The 26,025-nt window shown below is 49.3% G+C and overlaps 2 protein-coding genes across 8 annotated transcripts in view; one reads left to right on the forward strand and one right to left on the reverse strand.

The window, feature by feature from the left end:
• The first annotated feature begins 614 nt into the window (after positions 1-614).
• Positions 615-19,308, forward strand: FNDC5 (fibronectin type III domain containing 5). Its single transcript, XM_075114992.1, has 6 exons — positions 615-992; positions 10,336-10,451; positions 10,756-10,954; positions 12,397-12,489; positions 16,559-16,692; positions 17,494-19,308. The coding sequence occupies exons 1-6, from the start codon at positions 914-916 to the stop codon at positions 17,533-17,535; spliced, it is 663 nt and encodes a 220-aa protein (XP_074971093.1). The 5' UTR covers positions 615-913; the 3' UTR covers positions 17,536-19,308.
• Positions 6,537-26,025, reverse strand: part of S100PBP (S100P binding protein) — a 29,803-nt gene continuing 10,314 nt past the window's right edge. For 5 of the 7 annotated variants that reach the window (XM_075114987.1, XM_075114986.1, XM_075114990.1 and 2 more), the window contains one exon: positions 6,537-6,749. In XM_075114987.1, the coding sequence (XP_074971088.1) occupies positions 6,616-6,749 (134 nt within the window). In that variant the 3' untranslated portion in view covers positions 6,537-6,615. Of the gene's footprint in view, positions 6,750-23,911; positions 25,139-26,025 lie in introns of those variants that run through there. The other 2 variants (XM_075114988.1, XM_075114991.1) reach the window with 1 other exon arrangement.

Here is a 26,025-nt window from a genome sequence, read left to right on the forward strand (position 1 = left end):
GCTCCCAGTTTGACCTGTCCGTGTGTGCTGGGACCTGTAGCCCCTGCCCGCTGGCACCCTGTGGCCACCACAGCTGGTGGGGCCACCCTGGGCCATTGTGGCCAGACCCTCATCACTGGTGGGGCACAGTGGGGGGCTCGGCAGAGGCTGCAGTAGCCGGGGCAGGGTCCCCCCACCCAGCGTCACATGGCTTGGCAGGTCGCTGAGCTGGGGAAACAGCTTCTATTCCCTTCAACTAGTTACCATAAATCAGAGCGCTGCCGGCTTAATTAACCTGGAGGCACGGCTAATTCCAGAAGCTCATCTAATCCTCATTACCTCGGAATTCAGAGCCCGGTGACTCTCAGGGGCTGCGTGAAGCCCCGCCGGTAAAATGCACCCGCTGCTGTGCACGGGGGGCTCGTCTCGGGGTGAGACCCCGTCTCCTTCCCCCGGTGGCCCGTGGGGCTCGGCGGGGAGCAGCCCCCGGGAGGGCCGGGCCGGGGGTGCACTGGGAGGGCCGGGATGGGGAAACTGAGGCAGGCAACGGGGCCGGGCCGGGGTCCGAGCCGCCCCTTGTCCCACCGCCCGCGGGGCCGGGGGAGGGACCGGAGCGGGGCTGACCGGCTCTGCAGCGGGCGGAGCCGGGGCTCGGCGGGGCCGCGCCCGCCCCCGCCTCCCGGCGGAGCCCAGCCGTACCGTACCGAACCGAGCCTTACCGGGCGCTACCGGGCTGTGCTGAGCCCAGCCCAGCCGAGCCGAGCCCAGCCCGGCGGCACCGGGCGGCACCGGGCGGCACCGGGCGGCACCGGGCCGCGGCGCTCTCCGCGGTGCTGAACCGGCGCCGCCGCGCCCGCAGGACCCGCCGCCGGCGGGGCCCGGCCCGGCCCGGCCCGGAGCGGCTCGGCCCGGCGCGGCGCGGCGGCCGCGGGGGATGGAGCCCTTCCTCGGCTGCACCGGCGCCGCGCTCCTCCTCTGCTTCAGCTACGCCGGGCTGCGCCCGGTGGAGGCAGGTAAGGGCCGCCGGGCCCCGGGGAGGGCTGCCCGGCGTGGGGCTCGGGGGGCTTCGGCGGGGGGAGCCCCACGGTGATGAACACGGGTGGGAGAAGAGGGTGAAGCGTGGGCGCTGCGTGGACCGCTATCGGGCACGGCTGCAGCGAGGGGATGAAGTTCAGGGGTATCTCTGGCCGGGACTTTGTTGGTAATTGGGTTGGGAAGAGGTGGGCGATTGCAGACATGCAGCCTCGGGATACTGGTTTTGGGAAGCGCCGAGCTGTCGCTCCCACTGGTGTCCCAGCGTGGGTGTTTACAGCTGGCCCTGGGGAAGGTGGTTTGTGGAAATGTGTGAAAACAGAGCTTGGGGCGAGTGAACAGAGACCCTCGCCCAGCACCAGGCATGGGGTAGGCAAAGGCTTTCCTGCCCCTGAGCAGTGGCGCCTGCTCACATCACGGGGCTGAACTAGAGCAGAGGAGGCAAAACCAGATCTGCTCTGCCAACACCACGGCGCGTTAGCCTTGGCAATCCCCCTCCCCGACTCCTGCCCACCCCAGGCTGCCCGGGGGCCCAGCCAGGCACTGCCGAGAGCCACCTCTCCGTGCGGCACAGCGCATCCCGGCCATGCCAAACCAGGCCGCTCTGAGCTGAGCGGGTCCTCTGAACCGTGGGATGTTTGGGGAAGGCAAAGGTCCCCGTGAGCTAGCTTTAGTTTTGGAGTGACTAGGACGTGCTCAGGTCCACTTCTCCTCCCCTGTGTCGGCCGGGCTGAGCCCTCAGCCGAGCCCCCTGCGCGTGGGTGCCATGTCTCGGCAGGTGCTGGCGGGCGCTTCCCAACCCAAGCCAGACGCCCTCCCTGGCTCTGTGTAGCCAGCCAGAGGGGCTGTCTCCCTTGCTGGCTGCAAGATGTTGGTGGAACAGCTGCTTTGATTTGCAAAACGCTGATTGCCAGAATATCTTACATTCCAGGAGGCTGGGGTGACTGTTAGGGTTGCAGAGCTCCAGGGAGTGGAAATTCCTGCTGCCGAGCCAGCCCTGGGAGTTGCTGGAGTTACATTCACCCTCGTCCTGCCTGTGCCGGGGCTGCAGCAACCCCCCGGATGCCTTTGGCTCTGACACACGTCCTTGGCCAGACATCGGCACTCTGAAGTTGCTGTTTCACAACTGACAGACCCAGGAAGATTAATGAAACATTCCCAAAAGGAGGGAGCGATGGGGGAAACACCACAGCACAATGGAGCCGTCTGCAATTGAAACAGCCCTTCCGATTTTCTGTAAACTAGGCCACTTCCCCTGCTCTTCCTTATCCTTGAATCACCTCAGTCAGCGCCTGAGAGTAAACACAGAGTTGTGTCCTTGCCATAACCGCCTCCTGCTCCTGTCTTACAGGCAGCGTTTCTGTGCCGGAAGGTGTCTGTGCCATCTTAGGAGCCGGGCAGCTCTGTAAACACAGATAGCCGCCCTGTCTTGCGGCTACGGCGTGCGGTGGGGAGGCAGGAGCCTCGGTTCTGGGCTCTGACGAAGCTGCGTGACCTTGGTGCTGTGCCACGCACCCCCTGCCGCCTCCTTTTCTGTGATCTGCTTGGCCAAGGCTTGTGATGTGCTCTCCCCGCAGCCCGGCGAGGCAGTGAACTTGTGCTGTCCCTGTTTTTCAGAGAGGGAAAAGAGGGATAAGGGTACGCAGTGATTTCCCCAAGGTCACACAGGGGTAGCAGCAGCACCACCACCAGCTTTGTGTCCCCAGCTCTACCCAACAATGTGGCCACGAGGCCGCCAAGGTGTATAAGCCAAGAGTCGTTGGAAAAGCCCCTGGAGAGGAAACCATCCCCAGCAGGGTCAGGCAGGGATGGAGGCTTGGTGGTCCCTCCCCTTTGGACCCAGAGCTTGTGCACATGCATTTAAAATAACACCTGTTGTGAAAGTTACAGCTGCTGTCCCTGGGAGAGGAACGGTGCAAACTCCCTCCTGCTAATGCAGCTGGCGAGTGAGCGGCAGAGCACGGGCCCTGCTCTGAAAGGGCCGGTGAGGACCATTTTTTGGCAAGGTGATGCCAAGGTGAGCGAGAAGGGGAAGCAGGACCAGGACAAGCTGAGAAATAACCTCCACACTAATGCTCTTTGAGAGCCCTCAGCATCCCACCAGCACCACATGGGTAAAGCCATCCAGCTCACTCCTACTGCTGCCTGCTCAAGAGGGTCCCTGATAAAACGTTCAGGACGGTTGGCAAGTCAGAAATACAATTTAATTTTGACACAGCGCTTGTTCTGGCAGGAGGATGGACTGCCCCACCCAGCCTGCGTGGTCCGAGGTGCTGGCAGCCCCCTCCTCATTAGGCAGAGGTAATGAAGAGGGAGGTGAACTGTGCTGGGCTCGGTGGCGCAGGGCTGCTGTCACGGGCTGTAAGAGCAGCAGGGCGATGCTGCATAAGATGATGAAATACCCCAAAATAGGCCACGACCCCTGCAACTTGACAGGGCAACCAGCATCCCTGCAAGGTGCCTGCCTGTAGAGCAACTCGAGTTAGATTTAGTTCTGTGAGATGGAGGGGAAAGAGCACGCTGCTCAGGGGGAGGTAAAACTTCACCCTCCAGCACAGCTCTGGGCCCCGTCCAGCTCTCAGCCTTCACAGAACCTGGACTGGCCTCCAATCCAAGGGGCCCCTTAACAGCTGCTCCGCCTCCGCTGCCCAAAAAGGGGCCAAAAACCACCTGGATGGATTCTGGTCGCTGCTCAGTTTTAAAGCAGGTCAGTGCTTTTGTGCCTCTCCTGTGTGTTCTCACACCCTGAGCCACTCTGCAAACCAGGCTCCTCTTCCCCTGCCGGGGTGGGTCTCCATCCCCACCTCCTCCCCAGACAGCCCCACCAGCTGCCGGCAGGGAAGGAGAGCAAAGCGAAGGTGACAACCAGACTGCAGATGCTCTTTCCCGACCCGTACCTCGCCGGGCACGCTCACCTCCTCCTCCAAGCCAGGGGAACTGAGCTCACCTGAAGTCTGGCAGAATCAAAAAAAAAAGGGAGCAATAGGCTCAGCACATGTGAGAAAGCCACGATCGGTCTGACAGCTATTTGGAGATGGCAAAACAACCCACTCCAGCCCCTTCCCATCTCACAGAGGCCACGGAGATTCCTGGCCAGCTGACGGATGGCGTAAGCGCTTTATTGATTTCTGCATTCAGCGTAGGCGAGATTTAATTGAAATGTGGAGGTTTCTGACCTCGGTGTCAGCCTCTCAGCAGGGATGTTGCTGTGCAAAGCAGCCAAGGTTGTGCCATCCTCTTCCAAACACTGTCTCCTGCTGGGAACATACATGTGGAAAACAGAGATCCCTCCCAGAGAGGGACGCGCTCACACACGTTAACCGTGCAACCTATGGCAGGATCCAAAAGCGGCCTTCAGGGAGTGGTACCTACATTCTGGTACTGCGTATGGCCTCATCCTTTTGGCATTTATTGTTAAATAATCTCCTCCTGGTCTGTACAGTACCCAGAGGCCAAACTAAGGCTTGACTCAAGTGTAACTCAGTTAAAAGCAGAAATATATTGAGCACCGAAGCATGCAAATCTTTACGCGTGCGGTAAAAATCAGAGTGTTGGATCCATGAGCAGAGGTGGGTCAGGACCAGCCAGCAAACTCCCAGGCGAGGTTTGGGAACCGGCACCTAGCGGCCAGCTGGGAAACTCCAGGGCCTGCTCACCCTCTCTGCCTCTGCCAGATTTCTCTCTTATTTCTCTAATACGACATAGGTGTGGGCTGAGAAGAGCTAGGAAAGACTGCGGTACCCATTCCTCCCTGGGCATTCGGGTCCTGGATAAAACGGGCCACGGCAATGACTCTGCTCTGGGTTGGCAGCGTTAAAACCCAAGTCATGGCATTGGTGAGACCTGAGCGAATCCTGCCTGGCTCCGGGACGCAGAGCCGGAGGTTTGGCAGCACAGGACATTCTCCAAAGTAGAAATCCCCTTTCCTCCTGCCCTAGGGAATTCCTGAGAGCTGGGCTGGGCACAGTGAGCATCTCTGTGCTCTCTAAAAGGGCTCCAACTTCCCTGAGAGCATTTCCTCCTGTACATTTGGGCACCCACTCACTGAGGAATCAGCGATAGGGCTGGGGGCGGCAGGTGTGAGAGGGGACCAGTCTATTAATATCCTGTCTGTACAGGGGAGTGGGCGGTCAGCAGGAAGTAATTGCCTCTTTCCCAGATTGAAGAACCACTGGTTGGTCTTTCTGCTCTTTGAAATTCTCAGAGCTTAGCAAACAGCTCTGCTTCCCATGCGGCCGGGAGCGGGATGGCAGCGGTGGGCCCTGCTCCCTCCCACTCCCCTGCAGGCTCCCTTCATTAAAACACTCGGGGAAGCTGAACGGCACGCCAGCCCTTCCTACATAGCCCATAAAGCTGACAAGCAATTATATCCACTGAAGGGAGCCATGCTGGGAAAGCAAAGAAAGGCTCAGAAAGGCAGCAAAAGCAGGTCTTTTTGTACCCACGCTCAGGGAGCGTGCAGCAGTGTTTCGCGGAGAGCTTTACGGGATGCTCCTTCCCCTTGCAGGTCGTGTCCTTCCATCTCCTGTGTCTGCAGGGAAGTTTGTGGTGCAGGAACAAAGAGCTACTGGGATTTAAGGGTGACATTCACTGCTTCCCTCAGGAAAGGGCACGCTGCTTGCAGGTGGATAGCACTGAACAAGCTGCTTCAGAGCCTCAGCAGGCACTCTGCTCACTGGACCATGTCCTAGGGGCTCTGAAGCAGCTGAGCATTTCACAGCAGGAAAGGAGCTGCTTGTGGCAGAGGAGCTAACTGAATTGGAAAACACCATCACTACAACGTAGCCTTGTCCATGGAGGAAGGAACTGCACTTCACTCCAGGCACTTCCAAGCAGCTGGAGCTTCCAGGACAGTTGAATTCAGAAGGAGCAGATTTGGGGGGAGGCTGGGGCCCTTGGCTGGGGAGATAAATCCAGGACCAGGCTCTAATTCCAAACCTATAGGCTGACCACAGGACTTGGCTAGAGAGGTGACCTCCAAGGGTGTGATACTTCCACAGAATCTTCCTTTTGCTCTAAGCAATAATTCCCCCAGCAGCTTGCATAGCTAAAGGCAGAAAGCCGGCTCTCACCCCCAGCCCCACCGTAAAAGCTCATGGCAGAAGGTGCAGATTGAGACTGGCTTCAAGAGAGACACGACAGTAAGGAGAGGGACCATGTCAGAGGAGCCAGGAGCTCTGAGCATCTCCTAGTGACGTCTTCATGGCCTAGGTGCCTCCCTGATCCTAAAGCTGCCAGGCAAGACATCCTGGTGTTGTGGACACCCCCTTGGCTCACCCCACCACCCTCGATCAGCGGTCCCCCTTTTGCAGGTGACAGCAGCAGTGGGATGGAGACAAACCTTCTTCCCTCTCATTTTTCCCCCCCCATCCCATCCACGCTACAGCTCTGATGGTGAAATCAACATAAGGTTTCCTCTTCCTTGTGCCAGCAGCTGCTGTGTCAACAATGAAAAGCCAGGGAGGAATCAGCCCAAAGCTGTAAAGTGTGGGGTGTTTTTTTCTCTCTCTCAAATGAAAGTCCATTAATGATCAGCAAAGCGTTTAATGAGACGCTAGAAGGAGTTCTCAGCATTAAGAGGGGATTAAGGGTAATCTTTGCTGCTCATGCCTCCTTGCTGTGTGGAGGCGATTCTGACCTGTTCTTGCCAAACGGGCCCAAGGTGGGTAGGAGAGAGGCAGAGCTGGGACACGCAGCCCTGGGGGACACAGAACAGCGACTCACCTGATGAAGGGTCCCTGTGGGAAGGAAACAAGACATGGTTTAAGCATGATCAGTTTTGAAGCAGCCATTCACATTTAAAAATCATCATGTTTTCCCCTTAATTAATCAGGGCTCCCCCTTACGGAGGGGGCTGCAAGTTCTGCTGATATAAAAACGAGAGCAACTTTTCATCCTAGCACACAGCTCTAATTCCAATTTGGCCAAACAGATTCTCTGCCAGTTTGCAATGTGTGATTTGCTGCAGCAGGCATCACAGCCGCTGCGCTGGGAAGAAGCTAAACTGCTAAACCAGAAATCTTGTACCATATGGGTCCTTTACAGACCAGCCAGGGGATGTGCTGGCCTCAGCGTCTCTGGAGTAAATGCGCATGAGAAAGGTCTGATGCACAGCATGTTCCTTGCTATCTCGCCCGCAGCAGGGAAAGAGCAGCCTCTGCGGCCATCCCACCCTCTGTGCCCACTCCCAGAACACCAGCAGCTTCCCTGGCTGCCACAGGCACAGAAGCAAAGTTTCCAGAAGTTGTATATTACTCTAGAAGGAACCAAACATTTGGATTTGGCACCTCAAGGCTCTGCTAGAGATGCTGACCCCCTACAGCCAGCTGGGAAACAAATTACATCTTCTCCACCTGACCTCAACCAGGCTGGCACTACGAAGAGCCGCAACTGGCCCAGGGAGCCAAAAGCAGTGTGGAATATCTTGGAACGGTGATTAGATTTTACAAAGTCATGATCTCATCAGGCATCTCCTGGGAGCAAGGAGAAAAGCATCCTCATGGATTAAAATTTTGGTTCCAAATTATTCATTCAGCTCTGGGAGCAGGAAACTAATTTTTCCTGGCTTTGTATTTCTGTCAAACACTGTGCTTAATTCTCTTTTCGTATCGCTTTTATACTGGTTTGACACCAGTGATTTATGTGTAGCTACTCCCAATCTGTGGTAGCAAAAGGAAAGGCAGACTCAGATCTGCTGTCCTAGATTTCACTGTATTATGTGCTGACTTCAACTGCCCTGTCTCTCTCAGGTATTACTACGAAGAGGGTTTTCTAGCGTGCTCTTGACCATCCAGACCAGCTGACTTCTCCCCTGCCTACCTTCAGACTCCTGCTCTGCAGGCTCTGAGCCCTGGGTTGCAGCTTTGCCAAGTGCTTCCCTTCTGCCTCACAGCCCTCCACCCTCTCGCACCAATTCTTAGAGAGGTTGTTTGCTTTTCTTCTCCAACTCTGCCAGGTTTTTTCGACTCCCCCGTGTTTTAGGTCATCAGGAAACTTAGACACTTTTTATGCTGTACCTCCTTAAAGATCACAAATTTCAAAGGGGTCTCAGGCACCAAGTGGGATTTGCTGTATGTTCCCCTTTCCCAGCCCAAAGCCTTTTCCCCTGATACTCTGCTCCCTGTTCCTGTGGGGTTAATTAATCTCTTTTCAAAGGCCTCCTCAACCTAAGCTGGGTAAATCAGTGGTAGCTCCTAAAAAAAATTTAGCTCCTAAAAATATCTAGGAAAGACAACCGTGCCGGGATTTAACTGTACAGCTGTACTTTGAGAAGGGCGAAGTGCCTGGCTGCAGCTGGAGACTGTTTTGTCTCCCATCTCTCAACTCCGTCATGTCCTCCGTATGTTCTAGCAAATTCATCAGGCATGACTCACAGACCTTCCCTGTACGCATTCCCATCTGCTGACTGCCCCTTCCTAAAATTAGACCCTACTCTTGTTGGCACACGGGTTCAGTCACGGGGGAAGGTGAGGAGCTGCAGACTCACATCCCTTCCTTGTGTCACAGCAGGGAGCCGAGTCCAGAAGGGACTGGTGTTCAGGCTGAGGAGGATAATCTGTCTCCCCTCAGCTTGTCCTTGGCCCTCCTGCTGCAGTGGAGGGTGAGGATGACAAATCTTTCCGTTCTCCGAGAGCTGGCTGGAGACCACTGCCTCATTTCATGAAGGCCAGCCCCCGAGAGATGAGAATGCTCTGGGTCAATACTGACTTGAGCATCTACTCCAGAGAGGAAGGACACCTGCCCCTATGAAACCTGGAGACCACAATTGTTTGCTGCTCCTCCTTCTAAAGGCCCAAATTCATGTGAGCTTTGCCAAGCACCTTTCAGTGAGCTTTTTGCTCACTGAAGGACCCACTAGAATCAGTCTGAGTCCCTGCTCTGCGTGTCTAGACATCCTATTCCTCAGGGTCTCACTGGTGGGTGGGGGTATCCCATCTGCTAGAAAGAGGAGCTCTGAAGGCTGGACTCTGGGTGTTGTTTGGGGAGGAGAGAAAGGAATAAGGTCATCACTCTGCAAAGTGTAGAACAGCACTGACCTTCAGCTGGGGAATTTTGTGCTCCCGTCATTTTCTCTGCTCCCGGGGGAACATTCACCAGGAGTGAAGTCAGTTGTTAGGAGACACTGACACTACAGCTAGAATATTTTCGGCCACATTCAGGCGGCTGGGACTGACTATAAATCCAACAAGTGTTACTGGAGACGTGCACACATGCATCCTTCTTTTACTGTTGACCTCGGCCCCAGCCCCAGAAGGGCAGTGTTGTGCAATGGTTACAAAGCAATAAAAGTATTATTCTTTGATGAGAGTCAGAAAAAATCACTCCTCCTCACCCTAGTGTCCTCCTGGGGGTAGTCAGAGTCCCAGCAGTCTCGTGAGCATTTACTGCCTTTGGATTCAGGGCACAAGCTAAAGATTGTGAATTAAATTTGACCAGAGGAGAGGGAACAGGACTCCAACCTGCTGCACTGAGCACTGGAGGGACTGTGCCAAGCCTATGAGGTAAAACCTTTCCCCCGAGATGCCAAGAAGGGCTTTGCTCTGTGCAGCTCCCTTGGGAAGAGGCTTCTGGTGAGGGTGTGCAGGAGCCCAGCCGGTCCATCGGAGCCCAGCTCTCCTTGGCAAGGCTGGCAGCTACGCAGATCCACCCTGCAGCCAGAAACTCAGCTACGCCCTGGAGTTGGGAATAAACACGGAGCCTCAGGCTACCGCTTTCGTGGCCTGCCCTTTTCACATTACAGCTGTCCATCGGTGCTGTTGCAGCATGTTCTGTCCTGTTAGCTGTAAGCGGATGGCTGCTGGATGTCCTCCGACCATCTGAGAGACAGCCCATCAGCCGTGAAACGTCTATAAAATTTTTCTGTCAAACTAGCAGGGAAAAGCAAAAGAAACACTCCCATTTACTACTCCTGAATTTCAAACCTCCAGAGTGCTCAGCGAAGCATTCGGTTTTCATACTTCCAAGGCAGAGTTGGCATTTCCTCCCAGCTGTCACTGTCAGACTGTTACGGGAAACAACAGAGAAAATGTGGTACGTGGCTGGGGAGGATGAGATGAATGAGCTACTTGGTGGTCTGCTGTGTTGCCAAAAGAAACTCTTTCCAAGGGTCAGTTATTTCACACGTGTCTAATGAACTCATTCTCAGCAGAGATCTCCTAGAACCTCACTGGTAATTAGGACATGGAGTACCTGTAATTTCCAGGTCCCATGTGCAGGAAGGACCATGAACAAGCTCCTTTCCCACTCCCTTCCTTGCCCTTGCTCCGTCTCCTGCCTGCAGCTGTGACTTTGCCTCTGTAAAGGCTCTGCTCTCCCTCCTTGCAGACAGCCCGTCAGCTCCAGTAAATGTCACAGTCAAACACCTGAAAGCCAACTCAGCCGTTGTGACTTGGGATGTTCTGGAGGATGAAGTTGTCATTGGATTTGCAATTTCCCAACAGGTACGGTGCTGACAGTTACCCAGTTTTGGTCACATTCATCTTCACCCCAGGTCCCCTCAGTTTCCAAATTCTCTTGCTGCAGTTTAAGCCCATTCCTTCTTGTCCTGTCCCTCGTGGTCTGGGAGGGGACTTGGCTTCCCATCCTCTTTGCAGCAGCGCTTCATGTATTGGTAGCTGCAGAGAGGAAAGGGTCTGACAGTCTCCACGTCCGTGGTGGACAGGGCAGGAAGCAGTGGTCTTAGATGACAGCAGCGCACACGGGAGGCCTCTCCACCACTCTGTGCTCTCCTCTCTCGGCTTCCAGAAGAAGGACGTGCGGATGCTGCGCTTCATCCAGGAGGTGAACACCACCACCCGCTCCTGTGCCCTCTGGGACCTAGAGGAGGACACTGAGTACATTGTGCACGTCCAGTCCATCAGCATCCAAGGCCAGAGCCCTGCCAGTGAGCCAGTCCTCTTCAAGACCCCCAGGGAAGCTGAGAAACTAGCCTCTAAAAATAAAGGCAAGTGTGGGTGAGTTCCTGTGTGGCCCCTGGGACACCCAGGCAGCGTAGGGCTCTGTAGAGAGGAAAGCAGTATCCTGTGCAATGAGAATAGCCGGTTTAAACATAGGCAGGGATGGGTGCCCTCTCCCAGCCCCATGTGGACAAGTGGGATGCCCTGCGTGTACCCAGCAGACAAGGCTGACGGGTGTGCAAAGCAATAGGGAGGTGCCTTCGAAGGCTTGCTGTTCATTTCTCCCATTTCAGATGAGATTTATCAGGCAAAGTGAGGAGAAGGTTTCCAGGCTGGGAGCTGTGTGTCCAGCAACCTTGCAAGTGGAGAATGCCAGGGGAAATTCCTGAGCAGCCTGTGAACTCATGCGGAAATAGACCCCTGGATGGCACTGAGCACAACAGGGCACTCGGGGGGAGCCTCCTGTGCTTGGATTCCAGGACAGCAGGGGGAAATATACCCGGAGACTGCCACTTTTCTTACATTTCAAATATTTCTGCCAAATCACAGAAGGTTGAGGTTGGAAGGGACCTCTTGAGATCACCTAGTCCCAACCCCTGCTCAGACAGGGTCAACTAGAGCAGATTGTCAGGGATTATGCCCAGCTGGGTTTTGAACATCTCTGTGGAAGAAATCAGGCACTTCCTCACTAGCAGCTCCTTCACTCGTTCCTCTTAAGCCAAACCAGATTGCTTGAAGGTTTCCTGTCAGCAAGAGTCTCTGCTACAAAAAGGGCTAGGAAGTACAGGAGTCTGGGATATAAAGGGTTACTGCCTGCCTACTGAGGACCCTGCCTGTTGCAGGGCTTTTGGCCGTGGTTCCTAGGACGTTGTGAGTTCTTGATTCTTTCTGCTAAAATTATTTGGTGTCTGTAAATACTGAATTGCTGTTCATCTGAAAGCACTAAGAGGAGCGCTGCTTCCCTCCCTGGAGGCCTGAACTGTAATCTTCTTAGTGCTTTGAAGCCAAGGAGGCGCATTACGCCCTGCAAAAAGGTTCTACTCATCTCTGAATCCCATGGCTCCACTGAAGAATATCATGCCAGGCTCCACACTCCTGAGCTGGGAGAGGAAGTGCTGAAGCATGCAAGGCTTTGTGACAGGGGCAGATGGCACTAACAGAGACCACAGACAGAGCAGAGTGAGCCGCCACGGGGCCAGATAACATGCGGACTTACCCAATGGCAGCTCCTCTGTGGTAACTGCCTGTTGATCCTGTCTCACTGCTCCTCCCTCGCCCCATCTCCTGCAGGTTGTCAGGGGCAGTTGCTGCAGAGCAGCTGATGCTCTTCAAGTTGAAAGCGCAGCTCATGCTGCCGGCGAGGCCTCTCTCCCTGCTAGCTTTGACCCCGACACACTGATGATTTGAGTCAAGGGCACCGCTAAACCAGTGTCCAGTGCAGCCGGAGCTGTGTGGTTAGGTTTCACATTCTCTCTTTCCCCTTGTGCAGATGAGGTGACAATGAAGGAGATGGCGAAGAAAAACCAACAGCTGCGAGCAGGGGAAATTCTCATCATTGTTGTGGTGTTGTTTATGTGGGCAGGTCAGTTCACCTTTCTGTCAAAAGCACCTGGTATCTCTAGGGCCTGCTGGCTTGCTTGGTTTGTATGTGTAATCATGTAAGACCTGAAAAGAAACCCTTCCTCCCATAAAAAGGACTGTATATTCAGCTGTAAGGGCACCTCGGTTCCCTCTGCAGCATCACAAGGCAGGCAGTGCCAAAAGCAGGTGAATCAGTGGTCTGATCTGGTCCAGCAGGAAGTAGATAATGGACTTGATGAACCAATTGCCTAATTCCCCATGGCTAATCCTGTAATCTCAATTTTTCCAGAATGCACTGATGATAATGCCCTCAGCCATCCCACAAGATACCTCGAGCCCTTCAAATGATACAGGTCACTGTAATTATCTCGCTATTATATGACTCCACCTCTCATGCAAAACAGAAATTTAAGAGTCTTGCTCTCAGCACTCACTATTATATATACACTAAAGCCCACTTCAAAATCAATTAAAATCATGGAAGCGTTTGTTATAATTAATTTAGCCTTCAACGGAATTTCAATCAAAGTTTGCAAATTATTGAATAGAGACAAGCAAGCAGCGCTGGATGCACGGGGGATCCTTCCGCCTAACGTGCATACCGTCATACAAAATTACAGGGTTTATATAACAATTAGTAAAAACACGCCTAAGTTTACACTCATTGGTCAGTGATAAGCATCCCACTTGCCGTTGGTCAGCCGTAGTTAAATTAGCCACACTTGCCATGTAGATTAGCCCGCATGCTCTTTACGGGTGTGGGGGGGCAAGTCTTTTTGGTCACTCTCCTTTGTAGCAGGGTGTTTCCACTGTTAGTCCTTGAAGTTCTACTGAATTGTATCTTTTTAGGAGGCTTCTTGTCAATGCACCATTCATTGCTAACGCCCTCTTGACTGGCCTAAGCAGGTGTTAGTTTCTACTCCTAACTAAAATTCTTTCTTAACAATTAACTTAAATCGCCAATCAACATTCCAACCATTAAGACAATTGAACGGCCCTCGGTTACACAAGCACAAACAGAACGGTCAAATGCTAGAGGGTCACACTTCACCGTGTGACTCTAGCATTGTTCCATATTGACACGAATCAGATGAACACATTTTACACATTGAAAGAACAAATAGCCCCAAACATCAAAACACCAATAAACCCAGATCGTCTCAACATCCAATATTAAAATACATAGAATAGTATTTGGTAGGAAGAGGAGGGACATTAGCAGAAACGTATTAACCTAAAGGAAGGAAAAGTCTACATGAGCTTGGGACAGTGGGAGGAGGAAGGACCAGCATTAGCTGGAAGCTGCTATCCTAAAAGGTGTTTTGGAGCCAAACTTTTGGCAATCTTTTGAAATGCCACCCTAGTCCTCTTTACTCCTTGCAGCCACTGATCTTTTTAATCCAAGTGGAGGCTCTGCTACAAGACAGCTACTGTAGTAGATGATTTTATAAGCAAGACCACATGCCCAGCAGCAGCTGAGAGCACGCAGTGCTGTGGGAGGTGCAGCAAGGCCATCCTAGGGCTGCTTTGCTGTGGGATGCGATGGGCACGGCCAGGCCCATACACTAACACAGCCTCTAACAAAGCATCAGATAAATGTGCTCCTTCAACACGAAGTCCCCTCACTATGACCTTCTGTAATACATACAAATATAAAAATTAAATTTCCAAAGAGAACCAAGAGTTTTCCAACATGAGTTTGGGACCACATTTCAATAGAGCTTACAGCAAATTCTACCTAGGACAGATCTCGTTCGTATGTTTTGAACTAGCAAACAGGGAGAGGAAAATGCCTCTGACTCCTGCTCCATCAGCTGAGCATGTCTGAAGTGGCAGCTCCCAGCCCTTCAGCTTGTTCAGTTTGGAAATTACATGAATGAGTTAATGGGAAATAAAGTTTACACATGTTTGTTTTCTATTTAGAGCCCCAGCCTCCCCCGGCTGCCAGTCAGCTGATGCTCCTGCTGCAACGTAAAACATTAATGAAACAACATTCGCTCCCTGAGAGTCACAGAGCACGTTGCCCCGGGGGGTAATGATTCAGGTGACCCAAGGAAATTGGCAGGCCAGGAAATAAGCATGATTGTAAATCTATGACCCATAAAAGACCACCTTTGCCACTCGATATTTAGTCCTCTCATCCCAGGCAAACCACTGTTCCACACACAGAGCGTGTAAACAGTCACAGAGAGAACCTTCCTCTATCAGAAGAGAAACCCACCACCACAGCATTGAGTGGCTGATGACTCTGACAATTTGTAGTTTTGGTGGTGAGAATAACGTTCTGTCCTATGAAGACGGTGGCCTGTCCTTGGTGCTGCTCGAACCGTAACAATCACGAATTGACAGGGCTTGCATCAGTTTACTCCAGCAGAGGATCTGGCCCATTTATACTAGATTCTGCTGAGATGAGACACCTCCAGGGAGAGATGTGAAGAGGAAACTAGTCACTGATCTGAGATCCATCACAAAAGACAGGGATGGAGGGATTGACTGCGTCCTGTACAGTTCTGCAAGGTTTCTTACAAGTGAGTCCAGGTGACACAGAATCAGATCCATGTATAATTTTATTTTGCCCTGGAAAATGCTGAGTTTACCATGCAGTATTTGCATTTCCAGAGACTCGACAGCAATTATTGTTAAAGATGATAACCAAATGAAAACCTAAACTAAATCACAAGGCTTCCAAAATCTCTAGTCCATAACGTTTTCAGCATTTATGTCAAGTTTCAGCTGTGCACATTCAAATTTAAATGCTCTGCCAGTTAAAACAATCACAAATAACTACATGAAGCACTGAACAACTGATTTATCTCCCACTGTAGTATAATCTAACACTCAGATCTGTGTCTGAACAAAGAATTTGCTAATATCACAATTTCCCTTCCAGATAGACAACTTATCTTTACAAAGGGAAGTGGGTGGGGGACAATCTCTCTACATCTAGTGGGCTCTTTACAAAGTCTCAATACACGGGCTTTAACTTTGCCTGGCCGTAACCTGAACGTATGAAGATGTTTCAGCAAATGCAAACTGGAACCAGTCTGTGCCTGGGGTCTGAACGGAGATAAGACCCAAGCTCTTGTGGTGTCCATCTTTCTGGGATCGTTCACAGTCCTTTGCTTCTCGGTTCCTCAGTTTTACCATCAGAAATCACAAAAGGTGTGACTGTGGCAGATGTTAACCTATTCTGCTAGGATCAGCCATTTGTTCACATATGTAAGAACGAATTTGGACCACTGTGTTTATCAGTAATACCTGGGGGCAGCTGCCACAACAACACCTCGCAGTTTGTGATGATCTGGTGAAACCTTTTCATGTGTTTTGCTCTTAGGGGAGCTGGAATATTTTTCAGTAAGGGAGAAGCAGCATCTGCCTAGGTCTGCTTAACCTCTGCATTTGGAGTCTGCAGGCACAGAGGTTATTTGGTCAAAATGTCATATAAAAGCTTCCAAGTAAGACGTTTGCAGTTGTCTCATGTGTCATGGCTGCCCCTGCTTTTCTCTTCATGTGCCTACGTGTGTGGGAGGAAATTTCCACTGGCAGCTTTTGCTGCCGTCACTGTTGCATATTTGCAGATGTTGTCCTGCTGCTCAAAAGGCCCTGGCTTGTATCACATACAGGCAGGTACGGTACCTGCCTCTCATCTGTCAGCTCCAGCTCCTTCTCTCCACCCCAGAGGAGAAAGATCAGAAAACACATATTCTTAACTAGAAATTCCAGGAGCTCCTGTGTTTGCAAAGCAAAGTTCCCATTTAACTGCATGGTTAGTGTTCATCACTATCCAAACGTAGGGCTTAAAACACTTGTCCCATTTAATGACAGGGAATTTGGAATATAATTAATCTTCTGTCCTTCTAACTAGTTTAGTATGGAATTAGGCATTGAGAAGGCAACAGCCAGAGGGCTGACTAGCTGTGTTAGAAAATTATCCTTAGGAGCAATTGTGAATGCTGCTGAGATCTCTACCAGAAGGCATAAAGCCGGCTGGCAAGCAAGGGATCTCTTGATCTCTGCAGGCTCCAGGGGCTGAGCTCATTTGTATGATCACTAATGCTTTTTCCTGTTAGGGGTGATTGCCCTGTTTTGCAGACAGTACGATATCATCAAAGATAATGAGCCAAATAACAGCAAGGAGAAAGTCAAGAGCGCCTCGGAGAACAGCACTCCCGAGCACCAGAGCGGAGGGCTCCTCCGCAGCAAGGTGAGACGCTGCTGGCACACAGTGGGGGACGGGGCAGATAATCGGCTTCCAGCTGGGCTTCGGCTAAATTACCCCAAAAGCCACCTCTGTTAGATGTCCTCACTCCTGCCTCCAGCTGGATACAGAAAGGAAACACCCCTTCACATCCATGCATGCCAGTACCACAGCCTCCCAGCCACATCAGGACACCAGCACTTCACTCCCGCCTCTGGATTAGCCTGTGCATCCATCAGTAAAACAGATTTCAATCCATATTTCTCAAATAGCTGAACATCTCTGCCAGAAAAATGCACTGAGCAGTGCTGCAGTCCTGAGCTGCTCCGGTCCTTACCCATCACAGCAGCCCTTAGGTGGCATGTGGTAAAGGGGATATTGCTCTTGCAATTACCTGAAGAGCTGATCAGCAGGAGCACGGCTGGTAAGACACATGATGTTAAAGGTACGCCATATCCATAACATAAGCAGCCTCAAGCCTATAATTTATACAAACTTATTTAAATTAATTTAACTTTCTTGTGTTTCTATTCACAACTTGCACTCTGGCATAACCCCACCACTGCACATTTACTTATTATTTTAAATAGTCCACTAACTTGTGCTTATTCAGAAGCAGGCAGTGAAGAACCATGCAACCCTGAAGCCTCAACTCTGGCCCTTTATGATCCTGAGGGGATGGAAACAAGAACTTCTACCAAAACAAAAACTGATCAGCACACTGCACTGATCTCTGATGTGGGTTTTTTCCCCCTCTCTAGAGATTCCTATACATCCTTTCTTCCTTTGTCTCCTCTTCTCTTCTAGTTTCCAAAAAACAAGCCCTCAGTGAACATCATTGAAGCATGACAGCCTGTGTCTGATAGATGGACTCCATTCCTCACTCACTTTCTGCCTCTGAGCCTTGATGACTAGGGAGGTGAAATATTGTTGGAGCAATTTGGAAAGAGACCTAGTGATTGTCACTTGCTGGCATACGCCTCCTTGTCTGTGTTCTGCAAAACATCGGGCCAGAAAGCAAAAGCCTGCAAAAAACCCCTAAAACCCAAACAAACAATTAAGATGGAAAAGCATCGGTGAGAGAGCTGCTGCTGGTGACCCCGGTCTGGACTCACGAACCACCTGGGCTGGAGCAACTTCTCACGCACTCCTCTCCACCCTCACACTCCGTCTTCTGGAACGATTTTCCTGTCTTTGGAAACGTACAAGGTTTTGTTGTATCTTTATTTTATCTCACTGTCACTACATCTTGACAGTATTAACGTGAGCTCAGGCATCAGTCACTGTCACTCCTCTCCAAGCAAGAAAGGAGGAAAGCTCATCGCAGACACGACTAGCAACCAGATTTTGGCTGCTGTATGCTCTCGGCTTGCTTTGTTCCATTGATGTGTGTTGTGTAATACGTCTTGCAGGTGGGTTTTTAAAACAAAAAAAAAAAAGAAAAAAAGGCATACCCCAGTTTCCAGTCCCGCTGCGAGAACATGCCTGGTTGTTCTCCAGTTAGGCTACAGCACATGTCTCCACCGTTGCTGTCTCTCCTCTCTCGCACTGGTGCTCTTCATCTCAGATAATCGGGGCATGCCGAGTGCTGAGGCACAGACCAATATGGGGGGACACCAGAAGCCATTATTTAGCTTCCAGGATAATTTTAACCATTTTCTTCACAGTATTTTCAGCTGGGCCTGTGTCCACCACCAGTGTGATAAAAGGTCCATAAAAATGTAGCCAGTCAGCAAAAAAAAGAAAAAGAAAAGAAAAAAATAACTCATGATACCGGTTGCTATGCAAGGTCTCCTGGGGCAATAGCTATTTATTGCAAAAGGCTCTTGTCTAAGGGACCTTTTTCTGAGGGCTTAAGTTCTTAAATAGCTTCTTTTAGTAAGGTTCCTGTGGGAAGGTCTGGTTCTCCTTACACGTCCTGTCTGCACTATTTTTGTGATGTTGTAATGCCAGGTATCTGCTGGAGACAGCCCTCCATAAAAAAAATGATGACGATGAATGGAAAAAGGGGTTGGGCTTCTCCTCTCTCTTATTAAGTGCTTGATGTTTGTAAGCTGACAGGATCCCGGGGATTGCTGGTGCTCTGGAAGCTGGTAGATGCAAATCCATCACCTGGAAAAGATTTACTCTTTGTAGTGTGCCATGGGGTATCTGTATTAATTTAATTACTCCACAAGACCACTCCATATGCACTAGGGGATGAGGCAAGATCCTACTTGTTCCATCAAATACCAAGACAGGTTGGCCTGACTAGGGCTTGGATCTCGTTACAACAACCCTGCACTTAGATGAGCCTGGTTTAAAAGTCCCTGCAAAGAAACAGGCTGGCAGTAACCGAGTTCAGCCATCTCTCCTCTCCTCTTCCACTGTCACCAGCCTTTCCAAAGTAGTTGATTCAGGAGAAAGGCACTAGGGAGTCTGCTTGCAGATGGCTTGGTGAACAAGCAAGGGCTTCCCTTGTGCCAGTTTTAGGTGGTCTTGGTCGGTTTCAGGCCAACTCCAAAGGTCTTTTCAGTGGATCCTTTGCCAGAACATACTCCTCCATCACCAAGAGGGAGAGGTCAACACCTCTGATACAGACAGAGCAATAAACATTTTATAATGTACAATAAAAAAATTAAAGGCATCTCCTGTGTCCTTGTAGTGTCTGAATTTTATAATATTTCATCTTTGTCTGCTTCGAACACACACAACAGAACCGGGAGATTTTCTCTCCATTTCCCACAGACTACAGCATGAGCTGTTTTCTCAATGTCTGGGTGTAGAAAACCAGAACGGTTCAAAGTTCACTCTGGTTGCGGGACAAGGGAAAATAAACCATTGCAACATAAATAGCACTACGGCCATACCTAGCAAGATTCTTCAGACATGTCTCTTTTCTCCTAAGAAAGAAATGTCATTTGGAATCCGTACCCCTGTAAAGGGAGATTTAGGACAGATGGTACAGCATGTGCAAAACGATAAGGGAGATGCTCTCTCAAAATCCTAGAGCACATAGCCAAGCAAGCAGCCCTCAGAAGCCTGCTAGTGAGGAAATTCAGCCTGGTAATTTGGCAGGTTTGCAGGGTGGGGGGTTATGTGTCTGTGTTTAAAATCAACTGTCCCTAGGAATTCAGACCATATCCCCTTTCTTACAGTAACTGTTGTTGTTCCCTAGTGACAGGTTTAAACTATTTCTTTCCTAACAGAGATGTGCTCACTGCTTGTTTGGCAGAACAGAATTAAAATGTAAAGTGTCAGTGTTCACGCAGAGTTAAATATTCACACCATCATGTGGCAGGAGGTAAAAGGGTTATCATTATGTTCCATAACTGCGGGCTTTAAAAGTAAGGTAATAATGCTATTAGTGAGAAGAAACAAATGTAGGCTGGCAGGAACTCAACTCATCAGAGAGGGACTCCAAGCTATCCAATTCAAGTGACTCTCTTAAAGGAAATGTTGTCAGCAGCTAGGAATTGAAGTGCTGTAATAAGCCCACACTTTAGGAAAAGGTGTTTCCTATTATAGGAGGAGAAAGTTACTTAAGACCCTACTTTTCTGAGGATCATAACCATCAAAGCTTTAACTGCTCTTTCAGTATCAACTTCCACTGTAACCCATGAGAATCAGATACCATTAAGGCTCCGAGCCTGTGTGGCTTCAAGCCTAAGCCCATCCTTAAAAGTGATACCTCATTCTCATCAACAGTCGCCAAAAGATACTCCTCAAGTGTTTCACAGTCAATAAAGGGAAGAGATCAAGGGAAAAAAAACCCAAGACAGCACTGAGGACAGTCATGCTGGGCCACAGAAGAACACACCCTGAAGGCCACCCACACTTCCCTGCATGTTTTTGCCTGACTGCTGATTTTGACTGGTTATGGGAAGCAAGGGCTAGGAAAGGGAGGTTTCAATGAATACTAAAAAGCAGCAAGTGGGAGTGGGCTGGCACGACAGGGATCCCAGAGAGCCCTGCAAGAACCGATTCCCCACTGAACTGAAAAGCAATGGAAAACCACCCTCCAGCCAGCTCTGCTGATGCCATGCAGTCCCTCACGATTAATCCCGTTGATTTTCAAGGATCAGCTGAGCAGAGACTATGGGCACAATAAGGAACAAGAAGCTGAAAACAGAACCCTTTGCCAATATACACAGTGTGTGTTTAAAGTTAAGCACCACTTGCCTTCATCCTTTCAAGCACTGTAATATTATGCCTACAAGTACAATTTAGCCAATATATTCCTCCCCCACGAGTTTAGTAAAATGGAGCTACAGGAGGCGGTGTGGAGCAAACAATCCTGCACAGCATGTCCTTCCAATTCACAACACACAGCGCCATACACTTCTCACCACCTCCCTCTGTACAACAAGCAGCAGCACAAGCTCTGTTCTCTGTCTCCTTGGAGGAAAATGAGAACATTAGGCATTTTATTCCTTGACAGTTCAATAGCATCAGAGGAGGAAACACCTACACGACAGAAAGTGTTAGTATAATCTCAGCTGGTAATGACTTTCTGGAGGAGATGCAAATGGAGAGGAACAGACTGCTAATGCCAGTATTTGCCGAAGACATTAAAGGTTACATCACTCGAAAGCGTATGTCACAGCTGCACATCCATTTTGCTGATAAAAATATGGCAATTCATTGACTGAGTAGCCAGACTTCACTTCCCAAGGAGAGACCTGAAGATTATACCATATGTTATACCAAATGTAATTCCCCTAGATTTGCAGAAAAGCTTCCTAACTACATGTAATGAGCTATTACTGGCCAGTCTGGAAGCAGAAGCCTAGCTGACCAAATTTGATCAGCTTTCTAGCATTTGTTAAAAAGCAGTGTGATCAACATGCTTGTTATGCTAAAATATCTTCTGTTTCCTCCACAGATTTTCTGTCTATTAAATCATCTGATGACCGTATAGATTAAAATTATTAAGTTCCTACTTGTTAGTGCTGTAGCCCACACATCTTGAGGAAAGCGAGCTGGATTCTCTTTCAGCTCATGCATCAGCATCAATTTTGTTTAACTAAGTTCCAAATGAAGAATCTTTATTATTAGCGACAGAGCCAGGAAAGACACAGCTTGAATTTTAGATCCCAGATGGAGTCAGTAAAGCTGGCAGCCAGAAAAGCCTTTTTTTTTTCCTCGCAATCTGAACACATTGGATGCAGAGTCATTGAGTGGCAATAATGACATAGCCCCACGATGCCATTTGACACTTTCCAGCACATCGCTGTACTTTTTAACTGACAAAACCCCCCACACTTAGTGCCACCAACTGCGAAATATAACCTATTTATATCATCCAGACCTGTTCTGCAGAGATGCAACCAGCACAGTACTAGACATCCTCCCGAATCAAAGGAAGAATATTATCAGCTTCCACTATTTCACATTTCAGGGTATAACTTCTTCCATCTGTTTAGAATTACCTTACAGCACAGAAGTGGGGAAGAGTTGGTAAGCTTTTGAGAGGATGGATGAAAAAGCCATGCAGTAGTTTAATTTCAGCCTCACTGTTTTCTCGCTGCTGCTGTTAGACTACGATACATTGATGAATGTTATTAAATTTTTAATTGTAAGACATTTCATCACAGAGCCCACGCAGGGCTTGCACAAAACGGTCTCTTCCAATCCTATCTGATCTTGGTGGATTGTACTACAGCAAAAATCATAAACAGAGTCCTTGGCTACACTCTAGCAGCAAACATGCAGTACATCCTTCCACGAAGGCTTAACACACAATCTCTCCCTCCCCTTGCAGTATCTCTACCGTTCAGGATATATGAATCACGGTTGCAATGTCAAAGAATGGAATCTTCAGCAATAAGGCTGCCCAGAAGCCTAAAGGCTTTACAAAGTGCAGAGCTGCTCCATGGCAGTGTTCATTCATGTGAGATTTACATTCACAAAGGCCACAAACCATGCATTCAGGAGGCGGCACCAGCCTCTGCCTGAGGTCCTCCAGCACAGGGAAGCTGGTCTTAAGACACAGCACGCATACAGACACCATCGTCTTGCTGGCATGGTAAGGTGCTGTCTGTTCAGAATAATTTCATTTTCTCAGCATGGCTGAACTGGCAACAGAACGCCTGCTTTAAGAGAAGGCTAAGATAAATAACATCCTGACTGCTATGCATCACTTAATAATAATAATCTCATAAAGAGATATATAACAAAATGAAGACAGCTAGCATGGAAAGCTCTGTACGCATAAAAGGAAACACCTCAGCATGCACGGCAAAGGGAGCAGATTGCCCGTGGTCTTCCTGCCGCTCTGTTATATCATTCCCCATCAGCAGCGACCATCGATCACTGGTTGAGACAGAGCTTCACTATCCCGGCAGTATGTGACTGTAACAGCTGCTGCCAGGCCTGCATTACTTCTGGGCCTTCAAAGAGCCAGTCTGTTAGCAGTTTAATATCAGATAAACCCTCCAGCAGGCAAGCTAGTCTGCTTTTGCAAGGTGGGGGGGGGAGGGAGAGGCTCTGCAGTCAGACTCCTGCTATCCCACTTGCCTTTTCAAAATGACAAGAACAAGGGAATCTGAAGCAAACTTCTTCCTTCCTTTATTATGCATATATTAGGTAGACTTCACGGCTATGACAACAACCTGGACAGCACACGAAACATCCCTCAGGACCACAAGAAAATGATTCCTTTTTCAGAGACCTCTCTTCAATTTAATACATGGGATTCACTGGTTTAAAAGGCAACAGCCACCACCACATACTAAAACCCCCACGCTACCCAATCAATGGCTGCCACAGGATGTTGCCATCTCTTTCTATGCATGGCTCTCTGCAAGCAAAATTTACGGTGGTAAAAGTCACGCGAGAGGCTATGCTAGAATTAAGAACATCTTATTAACTGGAGAAGATCAGTTATTGACACAAAGCCCTAACACTGGGCATGCACCACCCATGCCTGTACAACCCACCAGGAAAAAAAAAAAGACATCTCCCACCCCACAAAATTGCTCTATATGGATTACTTCGTTAATGGAGGCAGCATTATCTCGGAGTTAGTGCAGTCAGGCAATACCAGGCTCTGTTCCAAGCTTCACTGCTTATCCTTTGGACAAATTACTTGGATTCTCTGTGCCTCAGTCACTGCACATCTAGGGCAGTGACAAACTTTGCCTGCTTTTTAAGGCCGCTTCCTCCTGTCCCACTCCAGATTTGAAAGGTGCTACGGAAGGGCAAAACAATAAAATATATGAACCACAACATTGAAAAACATTAATACGGTACCTAAATTTTATTTCTTTAAAATCACAGTAGCCAAAAGTGTCACTGAAAAATATAGTACAATTTCCTCCATGAATAAACCCAACTTGCTCTCCGAAATCCACCATAAATACCTAAAGGGTTCACAAGGCCCCTGCAGGCCCTGCTGGCACCCCTGGGAGGAGCATTTTGCAGAAGATCAACCTATTTCCCTGTTTTACAAATCATCCAAATAATTTGGAGTTTCTAAGCCCTATTAGGGAAGGAGATGGAGGCAGCACAGAGACCAGTAGTTGCTGTTGGACTGTGTAGCTGAAATGAACACAAGGTCACATTCTTCTGGGAATTCCAGAAAACATGCAAGTGGAAGAGGAGGGCCTCGCAATAGCACAGCAGAAAACTACATCTAACAGGTGCAAATTATTTATAAACTGAAGTGGAAAACCTCAGGAAATGTTTTTACAAGAGAAGTTACAAATGAAGCAAGTGGAAACAAACAAAAAAGGCAAACTTCTCAGGGACAGAAGGACAACAGAAGACGACAAGACATAACCAAACCAGGTAAACCAACAGCTGCTCCTGAGTTTACAGTAAACAAACACAACTTTGCCTTTGCCAAATGGAGGGGGACAGCAGCCACAGCTGTTTTTACAATTTAAAACCTTCATATCGTTCAAAGGGAGCCCGACCACTGCAGGAGATCTAATGCCAAGGTTTAGGCCCAAACTTTAAAGAAAAGTTTTTCCCATTTCAAAGCACATTTTCCAGATTCCATAATTTAAATATTACATCCTCCCATCCAACATGCAATATTGCCTCTTGAACACCAACTACATTCGTCACCTGCTCTGCGAGGAGGCTGTTTTCAGTTCAGAGGGTAACAGTGATGCAAAACATAGTTATCCATACAAACCAGATCACATTGAAATTGCACTTCAAAACCAGTTCCAAATGTTTCCAAAACACAGAAACTTCCACTGGCCTTGTTAAAAACAGATCATAAAACAATTGATGAAAATACAAACCACTTAAAACCAGAACAATTAAGAACAACTCTAAACGCAGAATAAGAACCAGCACAGTCCTGCCGCAGCAAAATCAGCCATTAGAAAAGGCTGTGACAGGGCTACGCTGGAAGTCGTCAGGAATGCTCTGGAAATGGTGGTGTTTGGCCAAGTTCTTGCTCACCCACTGTGTAAGGCGGTACTTTTGGGTAGGTTTCTTGTTAGACCTTGGGAAATTTCTGCAAAAGTAAGTAAAATAGTTAAAACAAAGACAAGAGAAGCATATGCATGAGAGGCTGGAACAGCATCTTCTCTGAAACTGCCTTCTCCATTCCTTGGGGCTTGCAGCTGGTACCTAATTTTCTTGTTACAAGGTTTTAAAAGGGAAGCCACATTCTAAGGCTGCGCCTCGGTAAGTAACAATATGAAAGTTTAAAGACCGTCCTTTCGGTGACACTGCCTCAAGTTTTGTTACTGTCTGTGCAAAGCTCTTTCTCCCTGGCCCAGCAGAGAAGGCTGAGGGCTCCACTACACGGCAGTTTAAACAAGAAGTACATTTTCCTCACAAAGTGCTGTACACACATTAAATACTCCCATTTGCTACATCTAAGCACGTTCTGAAATAACGAGATAAAACCCCACAAACTTTAAATAGTCTTAAAGGAGCAAGATTAAAAAACAAATTTAATTTCAACAAGCTTGGTTATCTCCAGGCCTCAGAGTGTTACAAAGCTTTTCCACATCATTAGAGGCTGCTTTGCCCCTTCTGCATTTTGGAAAAGGCCAATTCTGCTATCTTGGTTTTTTCTTATTTGTGCACAGGCATCAGCAGAACTCAGGAAACGGCATTTATAATCCACAGAGCCATCTGAAGAACGAGCAACCACAGGGGTCACTCTGCAAAAACACTACCAGAACCGTTGGTTTGGAGAAGGAGCATCTGGCTGGCACAGGGCTGCCACGTGCACAACACGGAGTTTCATTTCTACAGCAGTTGCTCAGCAAGCGCAGTGGCCTGACAGGTCTCAAGCCAGCAAAGCAACTGTTTGTGCCAACAGCTGGGGAGAGATACCTGTGTTACACTCGACATAGATTTATCATAACATTCAGAAAAGCTATATTGTGA

This window comes from Phalacrocorax aristotelis, chromosome 20 (assembly GCF_949628215.1).
Source record: "Phalacrocorax aristotelis chromosome 20, bGulAri2.1, whole genome shotgun sequence".
NCBI lineage: Eukaryota > Metazoa > Chordata > Aves > Suliformes > Phalacrocoracidae > Phalacrocorax > Phalacrocorax aristotelis.